Source organism: Rhododendron vialii, chromosome 5a, assembly GCF_030253575.1.
Source record: "Rhododendron vialii isolate Sample 1 chromosome 5a, ASM3025357v1".
Taxonomy (NCBI): Eukaryota; Viridiplantae; Streptophyta; class Magnoliopsida; order Ericales; family Ericaceae; genus Rhododendron; species Rhododendron vialii.
Genome location: NC_080561.1, coordinates 32030108 through 32043977, shown reverse-complemented (window position 1 = coordinate 32043977; position 13870 = coordinate 32030108). Strand labels below are relative to the sequence as shown.

General features: G+C 40.2%; 3 protein-coding genes and 1 pseudogene across 3 annotated transcripts; 2 read left to right on the top strand and 2 right to left on the bottom strand.

Annotated features, from left to right (window-relative positions):
- Window positions 1-1782: 1782 nt before the first annotated feature.
- LOC131326632 (beta-galactosidase 6) lies at window positions 1783-3561 on the top strand. The gene is made up of 2 exons (XM_058359482.1): window positions 1783-2187; window positions 3259-3561. The coding sequence occupies exons 1-2, from the start codon at window positions 1837-1839 to the stop codon at window positions 3370-3372; spliced, it is 465 nt and encodes a 154-aa protein (XP_058215465.1). The 5' UTR covers window positions 1783-1836; the 3' UTR covers window positions 3373-3561.
- A 640-nt stretch (window positions 3562-4201) lies between these two features.
- Window positions 4202-7459, bottom strand: LOC131327826 (uncharacterized; annotated as a pseudogene).
- Window positions 7460-8178: 719 nt separating this feature from the next.
- LOC131327825 (zinc finger protein WIP2-like) lies at window positions 8179-9025 on the top strand. Its single transcript, XM_058360956.1, has 2 exons — window positions 8179-8387; window positions 8878-9025. The coding sequence occupies exons 1-2, from the start codon at window positions 8179-8181 to the stop codon at window positions 9023-9025; spliced, it is 357 nt and encodes a 118-aa protein (XP_058216939.1).
- Window positions 9026-10161: 1136 nt separating this feature from the next.
- Window positions 10162-12057, bottom strand: LOC131326573 (KIN17-like protein). The gene has a single exon (XM_058359403.1). It carries the CDS (start codon window positions 11587-11589, stop codon window positions 10408-10410), a length of 1182 nt encoding a protein of 393 aa, XP_058215386.1. The 5' UTR covers window positions 11590-12057; the 3' UTR covers window positions 10162-10407.
- Between the last annotated feature and the right edge of the window lie 1813 nt (window positions 12058-13870).

The window sequence follows — 13870 nt, the reverse complement described above, 5'->3', positions numbered from 1 at the left end:
GTAGTTTCGAGGCTTCATATACATCTAAGAATAACGTGTTTCAATATGTTTCTCTGTCGATAAAAACCCCAAGCACTGTCTCCATTAATCAGTTAGTTTCACATTCATTGAAGCATATCAAACAGTTGTTACACCTGTAGTCATAGTACTGAGTGTGTCATAATGTTTGGTTAGATCAATCTGAACTGCATAAAGGTCGGTTGACACGTGACAAATGATGCAAAAAGTATAAAATTTAAAAAAAATAATTTAAACTGAAGTATTAGCTGCATGCCATCGTAGTAAAAACTGAGGGAGAGACTTGAGAGATCCAAGAAAAGTACTCTCCATGGGTTGCATGAGTATCAGTTTCCATGCACTAAGAGTCAGAATGCTGATACGATCTTCAAAACAAAGAGTAATACGGTCTATTGTAAGATGAAATCAAGCTGCAGACTTATCAACTGCATAGCCTCCATCATCAAAGTATCTCAGCAAACAAATTCTTGCAGTGTATAAAATCCGAAATTAATAAATCCAGACTGTAAGAGGGAAATAGCCACATGAGACATAGACCAGTTAATGGCCAAACATGAGAACAGTGACAGCAAGCAGGAATAAATCCCGGATTCTAACTTCTTTGGGGAGCAAACTATTATAATTTTGGAGTGCCAACATGTATGGTAATGCGACTACCTTAAGCTTGCTACTATAACATGGTTTTTTTTTTTCTGAAAAACTTTGGGAGTGCTGTCCTACGATTTCCCTTGAATCTATTACTGACCAAAAGCATAATAATAGGACAAAACCTAGGTAAAACCAATATGCCTTTCATAAAGTGGGGAAAAAAATTCTTTCCTTACTAAGTAGTAAAGTTTGTAGAAATGCAGATATCAACTTAGATCTAGCTAAGAAATAGGTTGTTGCCCTTTGAAGTTTTTGAGCTGGTATATACGCCGATGCTGGACCATGAATTCCTAGCGAGAGCCATTGGTGCCAAAAAGACTTCGCAAAAGTAAATTTTTGGCCTATTACAGAGTCAAAAAGACCAAAAAATAGCCATGTTGCTGCACAAACTCAAATCTAGATCATTGGATAAAACCCAAGTCATATCTCAATGGAGGTCAGTTCACTTGGTGTGACAGTGTGAGATTTGGCAAAAGACCATAACAAAGGGTGGACTTGAATTTCGCCAAAAAATTTAAATACAATACAACAACGACAATAACAGAACCCATGTAGTCGCCAATCCTTGGGGTTATGGGCGGGGGAGGATTGAAGACAGATCTAACATTTGGCAATATGCACAAAGTGGCTGCTCTCAGAATACCACTGAAACAGTGGCCCCCCTATACATGTTTTGCTGCAGAACCATGCCCCCAAATCAAAGCCAAACATGTTTAGAATTTGGCTCAAACATGTTTAGAATTTGGATCCTGTCTGTATCATTTTGTTTTCTGTTTTATTTTGATTGAAAATTTGGAAGGGAAAATGAATATTTGTAAACCCTTTTTATAAAGCATGCAAGGAAGGGATGTTTGCTGGAAATTTGGGTTGTAAGTGCTAAATACTTTTTCTTACTCAACCATGTAATATGGTTGAAGACCTGAAATATGCATCTTCAAAATTCCATTTTTATGTAGGCATTAGATTTTGTATTCTAGGAAAGGTAAAACTTTTTTCCGACTATATTTACTCTTCGTAATGTATATCTTACGGCACGACGTTTCTCGATAGCGTACATAAAATGGAAAAAAGATACCCAATATCATCTGCCACCTCTAGTATGTGAAGTAGATAAAAACCATCTTATCATTGCACGTACCTTTGGAGCATTACTAGTACAACTTTTAATGTATGAGGATGTATATCATGTCCAGGTATCACATCCCACGCCCTTGGGTACATCCAGGTGAGAACTTACTGGTTCTCCATGAAGAACTTGGAGGTGACCCTTCAAGAATTTCTTTCTCCACACGAGCTGGACAAGAGATTTGTGCACATGTTTCAGAGTTTGATCCTCCGCCAGAAGATTCATGGAAACTGATGTCAGAATATATTTCTCAAACTCCTGAAGTTCGACTGGCATGTGAAAGAAGATGGCAAATTACTTCAATCAGTTTTGCTAGCTTTGGAACTCCTACGGGACATTGTGGTGCATTCTGTCCAGGAAGTTGTCATGCCAATGTTTTGTTGATTGTTCAGAAGGTAAAAAGATCTTTCTTTACTCTATCTAGTATAAAACCAACCCGCTCAATCCGCGGCACTTTCTCTTAACCTGGGTCCTGGGAGATATGTCAGTTGGAGCCTAGGCTCAGCCTAAACTTGTCAAGGAGATATGAAGAGGGTAATCTTCAAGGGTCCTATAAATGAGTGCCGTAAAGGGCATTGGTTAAACCATCATATTGCATGAACTGGAGGAGGGGGGCGGAGGTAGAAGAGGGTGCGTGGGTTCGAGGGCATAGAGAAGAGCCTAAGATTAGGAGCCCCTATGAGAGTGATTTAATTTTCTTTATGTAAAAGTACTTGGGGTTTACATGTATATACTCTGCTTAGTTGTACTGTATATCTTAGGGTATCTTAGAGTATTGACTGAAGAGTCTAAGTTGCATATTGTTTTCTTTGCATAAATCAACCTACATGGTTGCGCATGCTTTAGTGGTCAATGATGAGAGCCTTGTGATTTTTGGCCTACGCCCAGACAGAGTCTTTTTGCTCTATCGGAAAACCAAAACAGAAAGTAGATACTGAAAGTGAAAACAGAACCCCATAGGTTGATCTTCATTTCCTTTGCAGCATTACATGTGATCCTTGGATTCGTATGGAACGACTTTCGAGAATACACGAGTTATTTTTTCATTTTGATTATATCCAATCACGTGTCCGCTGCCCCCTCGGGACGAGTGCAATTTTGTTCACCTTCCTTAAAAGAGGGTAAACATTACTCTCCATCTTATTGGTTGAAATGGTGTTGGTCTCACCCGTGCAATACACTTTTTGGTAAGCATGGCATCACTTTGTGGTGGGATCCATACCATTTCAACTAATAGGAAGGAGGGTAATGTTCACCCTCCTAAGTGGAGGGTGAACAAAACTCAACTCCCTCGGGACACAAAAACTTGTAGCCTTGTACATGCTACACTTATTTCTTTCTTTGGAAAATGGTTTTGGGGCTAAGCTGAGTGTAAGATCAATGTTCTTTTGTGCTGGCTTCCTCAATTCTTTTCCATCAACATTTCCCTTAGCAAAGTATCCATGCTAACAAGGTTCAAACTGCAGGCGTGCATTGGGAAACAAGGATGTTCAGTTCCTGTCTCGACATCTCAGCTAGGGGACCCATGTCCTGGAGAGTTGAAAAGCTTAGCAATTCAAGCCCTTTGCCGTGGCAAATAAATTTCCTCTTGAGGGTTCAATGCTCGGATGTTTGAAAATGGAGATTCGTGGACTTGATCCATTTAATTGTATGCTTCTGTAAATGCCAGCTCTTATGTCATCTATTGAATGTGGTACATCTGAAATCAAGTTAACTAGCCATAAGCTCAAATGTTTTCAAGTTAATACGCTGCATTATCTTGGACTTAACTTAAATCTGAAATTTGTTTTTATTTGAATTTTTTTCACATTTGTTAATTTTGCGCCAAACTTTTGTAGATTATTGATTTGTCTCGACAAGAGAAATCAGAAAAGTAAAATTTTGGCACTTTTACTCAAGTATTTTGGAAAATAACCACTTTTTAGCGCATTTTTGTCATTTTTGCACTATAAAGTGGTTATTTCTCAAAATAATTGGGTAAAGTAAATGAATGACATTGACAATTCGTTGGGGTATTTTAGGGTGTAATTATGCCCGATTCAAAAAATCGTCTGAGACTGTAATAGCATCAAGTCATTTGATTTGGCAAAGAGGTGAAACTTGGAGGGTCTGGAAATCCAAATACTTTCCTTGAGAAAAATTTTGTTTGAAAGTGTGAAAGCCTTAGTGACCTAACTCTAGAAGTTTCCTGATTAAAAAAAAAAAAAAAAAAAAAAAAAAAAAAAAAAAAAAAAAACTCTAGAAGTTTCCAACAATTAATTACCACTGTAACTGCTCTTCAAGTTTGACACAACTTGTTGAAGTCCACACTTGTATTACAAGTTTCAAAAAATTTACCTGATCAAAAACCAAGATTAAAACATATTCCAATGCATATTTTCCGGTCAAAAACCATGTACAAGATTCTAATTTAGCAAGCAAGGGAGAATACCAGAGTGCCATTTATTCTCATGTACAATGGTGCGTACGAAGATAAGCCATAAAACAGACATTCAGTCCATACAGAGAGCACCCTCTAAAGGTGTTCGAAACAAAAAGAAAAAATAACTTACATAATATGATGTAGAATCTGTGGATACACAATATCGTCCGAGGTATCATGGGACAAGGAGAATTTTCCCAATATGGTTGCTACTTTCCATAAGCGGGCCGGTGATCCTCTGCTGCTTCAGATATTGGAAGATACTTGTACACAACTGGTTTCACCTTCCCTGCCATGATCGCTGGCCAAACATTCTTCTCCACTTCATTTACAATCAGAGCTTTGTTTTCTGTACTTCTGCTGTGCAACCCAGCCGCTGTACGTATAGAATGGTAATTTTTGAAAAACTAGCGCAGAATACCAACTAAACAACATTCAGTTGAGGCAATAATCCACAAAATCGGAACATTAGTAGAGCATCACAGAAGTACTTCAAGAAAGAGTCCACTTTTGTAGGCATTTCATGCCCAACCATCGTGACAAAGGAGTTTCCTTGAATAATTAAGCTGTATTATAAAGAAGATACAAGAGGTAGCTTTCGCCTAGATGATGTAATTATGTAAAATATAGGTATGTCCCTCTTTTTCTCGGAAATTTTAAAAAAGGTTCCCCATAAGGATGCAAATAGTCCATATAGCTATCGAGAATCAGGAAATTCTTTTGAAACAATGGCCTCAGAGGTCAACAAACTTTGTCTAGCAGTATTAGAATCAGATTCCCATGATGAAGCAGATTGTTTCTTCTGGCATGAAGTTTCTACCACCATGGCTTTCCTCTGGATTACTCTTTTCTCCCAAGTACGCCAAAAACTATCATCACCCATCAGCAAGTTTTATTATTTCCCTTTAAAAAGCATGAGGAGTTGCGCTGAAAGCTGCTTGAACGCTTGTAAAGGTACATACACTCACCCCTTGGAAGCTGCATGAACATTTTTTAATCGTTTAGAAAACTACCGCATCTCGATCGTCCGTTGTAGAAAATTGATCGACCTATATATTTTGGACTGAGTCCCTGATAACATTGTCTAGCAAAATGAGTTCCAACTTGCAAGTGTAACTATATAGGTAAGTCCAAAGTCCAGAAACATATAGGTAAGGACTTGAGAACATACCTTGCACTGTGAGGCGCCTTGCAAGCAAACCCGCGAGATTCACTTCTGATACTGTTCCACCCATAAAACCAATGATAAAAAGTCTCCCATCAACTTTTAGGCTGTCAAGGTTTCGCTGAAAGTAGGGCCCTCCCATGTTATCCAGTACAACATCAACTCCTGTTATCAAACCTTTTGAGGTAATTTTCTGATACATACCAAAACTAAAAAAAGATAGGAATTCTAGATATGAGATGAAAAAAAAAAAGAGGACACGTCCAAACTCCAAATGTCTCTTTAGCTGTCAAGCTTCTACATTTTCTTGAACTAAGAACAGGTTGAGATCACCACGGTAGAGAGAATATACCTTTCCCTTGTGTTTCTTCCTTTACACGAGCAACAAAATCTTCAGTCTTGTGGTTGATGCACACATCAGCTCCAAGATCCTTGCAAGCAGCTAATTTTTCTGCACTTCCTGGTGAAATGAAATTGCTAATAGATTTATGTAAGCTCAACTATCGCTACACGCACTGCCATGAGATGAAAAAAAAATGCTACTAAACCCGCTGACTTTGGCTCCCTTGGACATGTACCAATCCCACTAGAGCCCCCATGTATCTGAAATGTGGCCGACCAAAAAAAAAAACGTATCTGAAATGTAAGTCCTCGCAGTCAATAACTAAAGTGTCATAATTTTAAGATTGGCTATCAATGGTGATAAAGTGGAGAAAGCTTACATAAGAACGTTTCGCCAAACGGAAACAAGTATTATGCCACACTAACCATGAGGCCGCAGCACTTTTCATTTCCACAATTTAGATAATCATATTACTGTTCCTTTTAGTTTACTGGTCCATCTAATTTATCAAAAAGAGGCATGTAACTCCAAATGTGAAAGCTCAAATTGGGTAAAACAAACAACTCCATGAGTTAGTTAAATTTTTTGGCAACTCCAAGAAAGCAATTTATACAGTAACCATAGTTGTTAAGGGCGAGAGGTGCAGAGATCTCTGGGGCCTAGGTGAGAGGCGCAGGGCGAGGCGCGCGCCTTTTTGAAGCAAGGCGCACCTAGGCGAAAAAAATAGGGAATATAGCATACAACAAAATACTCTATAGCCTAATACAGATTAAAAGCATAAAAAGTGTACTGTATCTGAAATCATTAAAACAAAGCTTTTTCGTTTTCATATGCAACATAATTATATGTACACACATATATATTTCTGAAAACGTTAAAACAAAAAAAGCTTTTCCATTTCCATATACAGTATAATATATGTCAACTATATACGCGAAGAGAGAAAATCGATTGATGATTGAGAGAGGAGAGAGGAGAGGAGAGAGAAGATCGACCAATGATTGATGATACCCAGGCGCGGCTCCACCATTATATCAGGGGAACCCCCTGGATCCAAAAAATGCATTAAAAAAAGTTTATTTTTTACATGCAAATTCACTTTTTTCTAATATTGTCGGCACTGGATCACTCATGCGGAGGTAAAATAAATAAAAATTGAAAAAATCACACACACAAATGCACACTGATTAAGATCAATACAATAAAAAAACAAAACGGAAAATGATGATTGATTGTGCTTAAAAAAACCATTTCCTCAAGATCATTACAAAACACTGAGTCTGAAAAAGTTCAAACGGCTTTTTATTAATGAAAGAAACAAAGCGGGAAAGAACAATGCTTTTGTGCGTAGATGGGCTTGTAAATTACCAGGAATGTTTCTCCTGCACTTAGCCTGCTCCTCATGAAAACGGTCGACCACAGAGTGCATACCACTTCAGGGAAACTGGCAGCATCTTTAAGAGAAACACCAGGTGGAACAGGAAGAACCTGTCTTGCCGGTACAGCCACCTTCTCAGCATTCCCTCCTCCACTAAGAAGAGCACAAACCTGCAAAACCACTCTCCTCATATGCTGCAGGTACTACGTTCGAAATACTAAAAGGGCCGAGAACAAGGAAGATATCATAAAAAGGTCAAGCTATGCTCTATTTCATAGTTTATTCTCTCTTATGAGGGGAACAGACGAATTTTTCAATGTTTTACAAGAATTTACAATTGCCTCAGCCTCAGGCACCATGTTGTTCCCTTAACGTCCAAATGCAGCCATCGCTACATTGGTATTGAGGAGAACATTGCTATGGCTTCATAGTTCATATGAAAAAGTCACATGAGGAAAAACCAATCATGCAACCCATAATAAGTGAAGCCATGCAATAACAAACCAACGAATGAAAGATTTGGGGAAACCAACCAGAACCTAGATTTCTTGTAATCACCCGATATATTACACCTACACACACATACAGTTCTTGCTTACTAGGCGCTTGTTTCAGCCAACCAGAAAGTCCACTTCATCTGTACTCTCCTCATAATTATGTAGCTGGCTTCTCGGCCATCCTTATTGCCACTACCCTGATCGCTATTATAGCTACTTTCTGTTGAACTTGAGAGCAGTGTCCCACTTCCATCTGATGTGTCACTGCCTGGCTGATGTGTGAGCTCAAAATAACTGTATGCTTCACTGCCAACCATTTGTTTGGTATCGATGAAACTGCAAAACAAGCCAACAAATTCCGACAAAAAGCTAGAGTCATATTTCCAGGTTCCTTTGACATAATAATTTCACAAAGGTAAATGATCACACCAACCTTACTTCAGGAGGGAACTCAGCCAAAAGGCAGAAACCACGCCTTTCTTCCAACAGTTGCTTGACAGGAATTGCACTGCACCACATGACCAAACCAAAGGTTACAAAACATAAAACCAGAGTCTCTGAGGGGAACACAGCCAACAGCGATGCTTAGGCTGCCGTGTTACTGCTGTGCGGCAGGGTGCCGGAACAACATTGATCACCCTCGATCTAAGCCGTTGAAGGATTTCAGAACGCTTCAGACGCATTACAAGAGGAAGCATGGGATCAAGCCTTTCATGTGTAGGAAATGCGGTAAAGCCTTTGCAGTGAGAGGCGATTGGAGGACTCACGAGAAGAATTGTGGGAAGCTCTGGTATGCCACAACCACAAATACTCATTATTTTATAAATATCTTCTTCTTCTTTTTTCAAATAATAATTAAAAGAAGCATGAACACGTCTACCAAATATGCTAGGAATACTTTTGAAAATATTAGAATGCAGTTTTAGAAAATTTTGATAGTCGTCTCAAAATTTGGCATTGATGAATACCATCTAGAAGGGATTAGGTGACCATTGCGGCTCCACTCTTCTCGGGAATCCATAATGATGAATAAGAGACTTTGAAGTGGTGGAAGGAAAGTATCTCTGATGTCAGACTCCTCACTTAAGATGAGAGCAGGAGATTTCAACTGCCAAAAGTGATTCTTAGCTCTTCTTGCTTTGGTCATTGAATGAAAAAACTTTGCGATGAAAACCCACGAAGCTTACCGATGTTGCTTGGCTCTTCGAGCCCACAAAAATTCTTCCTGGTCCAACAGAGATCTAACTCTTCGCAATTTTCAAGATGAATGTTGTTTGAAGCAATGTTCCCTCAAACACTTTGCAGCTGAGCTTGAATGACTTTGACCTCGACTGGAATAGAAGTTTCCCTTTTGCTGGCCCAAAGAGACAAGACTTGGATCGTGATCTTGTTATGTTAACAGCTCTAAACAAAGAAGAGTATAATTGATAGCTTACATGTGAACACGATAATTCCATTGCTGCAGGAATTTGAAGCCACCAAGCTTCAAATTTGGTAGGAAAAGGAAAATAAGGTGAGTTAGAGGAAGTGGTAATGAATCAATGATAATTGATAGGAGGCTAGGAGCATGATCAGATCTAGAGATTCCTACGTTAGACATGAAACAGGAAATAACTCTAGCCAAGATGCATTCAAGTCTCCCCTTCAAAGTGGTTATAAAGCTCCCACTCTAATTACCTGGTCTCTACCGAGAGCTGGGAACTTAAAGTTAAACACTGATGGATGTCGTTATAAAGAGCAATGACAAAGCCGGATTCAGAGGTTTATTTCGGAACAATGAAAGAGTTTGGTTGCTGGGATACTATGGGAAGCTGGAGTGAGAGTTAAGCTTGGAAACGGAGCTTTGGGGAATTTACGGAGGACTGAATATCATGGTTGAGAAAGGATTAAGCAATGTCAACAGAGAATCAGACTCCCAAATGGCCGTTCAACTCATCACAGAAGGAGCCCCGGATCGACATCCGCATAAACCCTTGGTGGACTCTAAATTCCTCTTGTAGAGAACCAGAGCCACAATTCACCACATCTATCACCAAGCTTACCAAAGTGCAGAACATCTGCCGAGACTTAGAGCAAACAGTCGGAAGCTCTAGTAGTAACAACAGAAGATACCCTACTGTCTGTGCAGCACTTTGTGCAAAGAGACGTGCTTGGGGTTGGTCACCTTAGGGTTTAAATTTGTGTGTTTGTTGGTGCTTCAACTCTAGCTTTTGTGTTTCGTTTTGCTGCTGTTTGAACCTTTGATATTCCGGAGCAACAACAAAAAAATATTATGCATGCAATTAGCATAACTAAAACTAATACTTACAGACAGACATGCATACAATAATTACCTCAAATAACTGCAGAACAGGATGGGCATTCATTATGCATTCACACAATACTTATAGAACAAAACAGTCAAACAAGTAGTGAAACTTGTACTTGCTAGAAACATATAATAAAAAATAGGTGGATAGCCAATGTTGTCAATGAATATTCAAACATTAACATTACTGGAAGACCAATGAATTATCAAAGACTTCATAAGAATAAAGATACTTCTGAGTCAAATTATGCAAAAGTAGTAGAATGAGGCATATAATTTAAAATGTAGTGGGGAGGTTAAACATGTGATCTCAGGTTCTTGCAATTTCAAAATCATCAAGCCCTCCGTGACAAGAAAAACACAATAACTTGGTAACTTTGTTGAAAGATACAAAGCCAGACACAAGTGTTTGCAATGGAACATAACAGTACTTCCTCTAAAATTAGCCCGGGCTTATCACAGAGAAGGACACAAAATTCCACAATCTACTATATAAGAGATCTCACTGACCAACTTTGCAAATATCTTCATATTCAACAGCCTGAAGCACCCTCCCATCGTATATTCCTTTCTCAATCTGGACCTTGGCACAAAACTTGTCTGTATTCACTTCTAGCAAACGCGCCTTTGATCCACGGTAACCCCCATTAACTATCTTAACAAGCCCCCCAATTTGTGGAATCACTGTTTCAAGCTCTTCCTGATCAACCCGAAGAACATGCTTACTCTCAAGCATCTCAATCTCCCCAACATACTTATCCATCACCTTCAGAACAATGCCCTTTTGCTTATAATACCCCTTCTCGGCTAACTTCTTGCTCATGACCTTCACAATGATACCCTCACACAACCAGTAATCCTTCCTATTGCTCCGCTCCTTCGCCTTCTCTTGCTCTTTCATCAAATCATCCAATGCCGACCTACTCCCACCCCCACTTTTCACCGACTTTCCATTCTCTTTAACTTTCTCAATCTCAGGTTCTTCAAAAACCAACTTAGAACTCCCAACTTTCTCTTTGACAACGGGTTTACACGATGAGCCCAAGCTAATCACAATCTTCTCACTATTCTCCGATTTCTCCAACGGCTTAAGCTCAGCCTCCAAAGGCTGAGCCGCTGCTGCCCCATTCGGAACCATCTGTTCCGCCCTTTCAATTTGCTTCCTAATTTCCCTCTCCTGCTTCTCCTCATCAACTAAATCTGACCTAGCTCGCTTATTCTTCATCTTTTCCTTAAAAAGAGTCTCCGAATCCCTATCAATGTACGTAATAAACCACCCTTTGGGGGTCTCCTCCACCTTACACTTGCCCTCACGCCCCAAGTACTTAACAAACTCGGTCAGGGTCGCCCACTGGGTGGAATTCATGTGGACGTGGTGGCGGTCGGCGATGTACTCGTTGTAGACCACGGTGGCGGCGATGCGGCTGAAGCGGTGGCTGCGCTTCATGTGGTCAAGGAAGGAGGTCTCGAACTCCTCGGAGTAGCCGTCGACAATCCGGTTAGGATTTTGGCCGAAGACCTCCATCTGGCGCTGGTGGCCCTCGCTCATGCAGTGGCACTTGAAGCCATTCTCGTCGCGACATTGTTTCTGGCACATCTGGCAGTACCAGCGGAGCTTTTGGAGACCTTTGGCCTTGATCCGGTTAGCGATAGCTTTCGGAGTTAGGAATTCGTTCTTCCCCATGAGAATTCAGGAATTACCTCTGCTTTGGACTGAATGATTTCAGGAGAAAATAAAAGAAACTGAGGGAGAGGGGACTCTCTCAAAATGGTGAGAAACGGTTAGAGAAGGAGGGGGAGGGTGAGAATCAGGAATCCCTTAAAACCCCATTTCGTGATTCCGCGAGAAAGAGAGCTTCTTCCGATCTTACCCCTGCGCCACTCCCCTCGCAGCCACCGCACCACAACTGAGAGAGAGAGAGAGAGAGAGAGAGAGAGAGAGGACAAACCGGCCAGTCGGCGAGACGAGAGGAGTGAGGATGCGACGATCGGTTTCTTCTCCTTGGTCGATGTACAGCTGCTTCCGATCTGGACTCTGGTTTGTTTTTGGACGAACGAACGATGATGTGCTATATGTACCGATTTGGGGGGAGGGATTTCGTACCGACGGCCGCCGGTGGACCGTCTCCGGCCACCGGATGGCCGATCCGAGCCGTCCAAAAATTCTAAAAAACAAAACCGAGGGGCCATTTTATGAGAATCAACGGCATCCGAGGTGTGTAGAGTGCTTGATCCAAGCATCCCTTTTTCGTGTATATACACGTATATACATATACACACGAAAATGGGTGCTCGGATTAAGTACCCTACACACCTTGAATGCCATTGATTCCCATGTAGGGCCCCTCGGTTTTGTTTTTTAGAATTTTTGGACGGCTCGGATCGGCTGTCCGGTGGCCGGAGACGGCCCGCCGGTGGCCGGAGACGGCCCGCCGGTGGCCGTCGGTACGAAATCCCTACCCCCAAATCGGTACCTCTATCATTTCTTCGACATAACGGTGAGGATACAGAAAGTCTACGCACATACAATCTGTGCAAGGTCGTGTAAAAAAGAATGCTGCTACAGGTACAGAGCTTTCTGCACATACAGCGCGTACAGCGCTCGTTTGGGCCCGTCTCGGGTTCAACAAAGATAATCGGAGCCGCTCATTTTGTTCAATATATTTTTCTTAAGGTCCCCTGCAAAAAATCAGCTCCATTCGACATCGATAAAAGCGTTTGCGAAGCGTCCAAAATTGCTTTAAAAATTTTCTAAAGCAATTTTGAATGCTTCGCAAATGCTCTTATCGATGTCAGATGGAGCTAATTTTTTGCAGGGACCTTAAGAAAAATATATTAAACAAAATAAGCGGCTCCGATTATCTTTTTTGAACCCGAGACGAGCCCAAATGAGCGTTGCATGCACTGTCTGTGCAACAAGCTGCTGTACCAGCAGCATTTTGGTGTAAAAAATGAGATATGGGAATCAGAAATGCTAACCACACTGAGAGTATATGCACAGATTGTGCACATACAGCTTCATGGGGCCCAATACGGGGTCTTCACAAATGATCCAAGCCGTCCATTATCTTTAAAATAATTTTCTAAGTCATCACATAAAAAATCATTTCAATTCAATATGTTTAAATACTTAATCTAATCTTTTAAATTTTCAATTGAGAGGTGCTACTGGTACAGATAAAAAATCTGTACCAATGGGTACAAACTTCTTTTTGGGCCCATTTTGGGTTTCAAAAAAATAAAAAATAATCGGAGTCGCTCATTTTGTTTAAAATACTTTGCTTATGGTCCCTAAAAAAAATAAGTTGAATCCGGTATCGGTAAGAGTATTTACGAAACATCCAAACTTTGCTCTTCTGAATTCTAGAGCAAAGTTTGGATGTTTCGTAAATACTCTTACTGATACCGAATTAAGCTTATTTTTTTTAGGGACAATAAGCAAAGTATTTTAAACAAAATGAGCGACTCTAATCATTTTTGCTTTGCTATGAGCAGGGACAATTTGCAGGGAACTCCGCAGAGACAAACGCGTTTGGCCCCATTTCGGGTCCCGAAAAAATTTCGAAAAGCGCCCCTACGAATCCAAAAGTAATACTTACCGATATCCGCTGGAGCTGATTTTTTACAAGGCCCCATAAAATAATATTCAAATATTTATGGATATTTTTCAAAATTTTTTCGGGACCCAAAATAAGGCCAAACACGTTTGTCTTTGCGGAGTTCTCTGCAAATTGTCCATGCTGTTAGAATTTTTTTCATTTTTTTGAGACCCAAAATGGGCCCAAAAAGAGGTTTGTACCCACTGTTACAGGTTTTTTTCTGTACTAGTAGACTTTGTGTTTTCAATTAGACTTTAGGATTTTGAAATCTAGAGAAATATTTAGGTGATTGGATCAAGCACTTAAAGATATCTGATTGAGTTGATTCATAGAATGATGTCTTAGAAAATCATTTTAAAGCTAATG

Coding starts and splice junctions, on each gene's coding strand:
- LOC131326573 (XM_058359403.1), bottom strand. CDS start 11,589: ATGGGGAAGAACGAATTCCTAACTCCGAAAGCTATCGCTAACCGGATC.
- LOC131326632 (XM_058359482.1), top strand. CDS start 1,837: ATGAGGATGTATATCATGTCCAGGTATCACATCCCACGCCCTTGGGTA. Junction 2,188..3,258: donor TTTTGTTGATTGTTCAGAAG/GTAAAAAGATCT, acceptor TTCAAACTGCAG/GCGTGCATTGGGAAACAAGG.
- LOC131327825 (XM_058360956.1), top strand. CDS start 8,179: ATGCTTAGGCTGCCGTGTTACTGCTGTGCGGCAGGGTGCCGGAACAAC. Junction 8,388..8,877: donor AAGAATTGTGGGAAGCTCTG/GTATGCCACAAC, acceptor TGTTGTTTGAAG/CAATGTTCCCTCAAACACTT.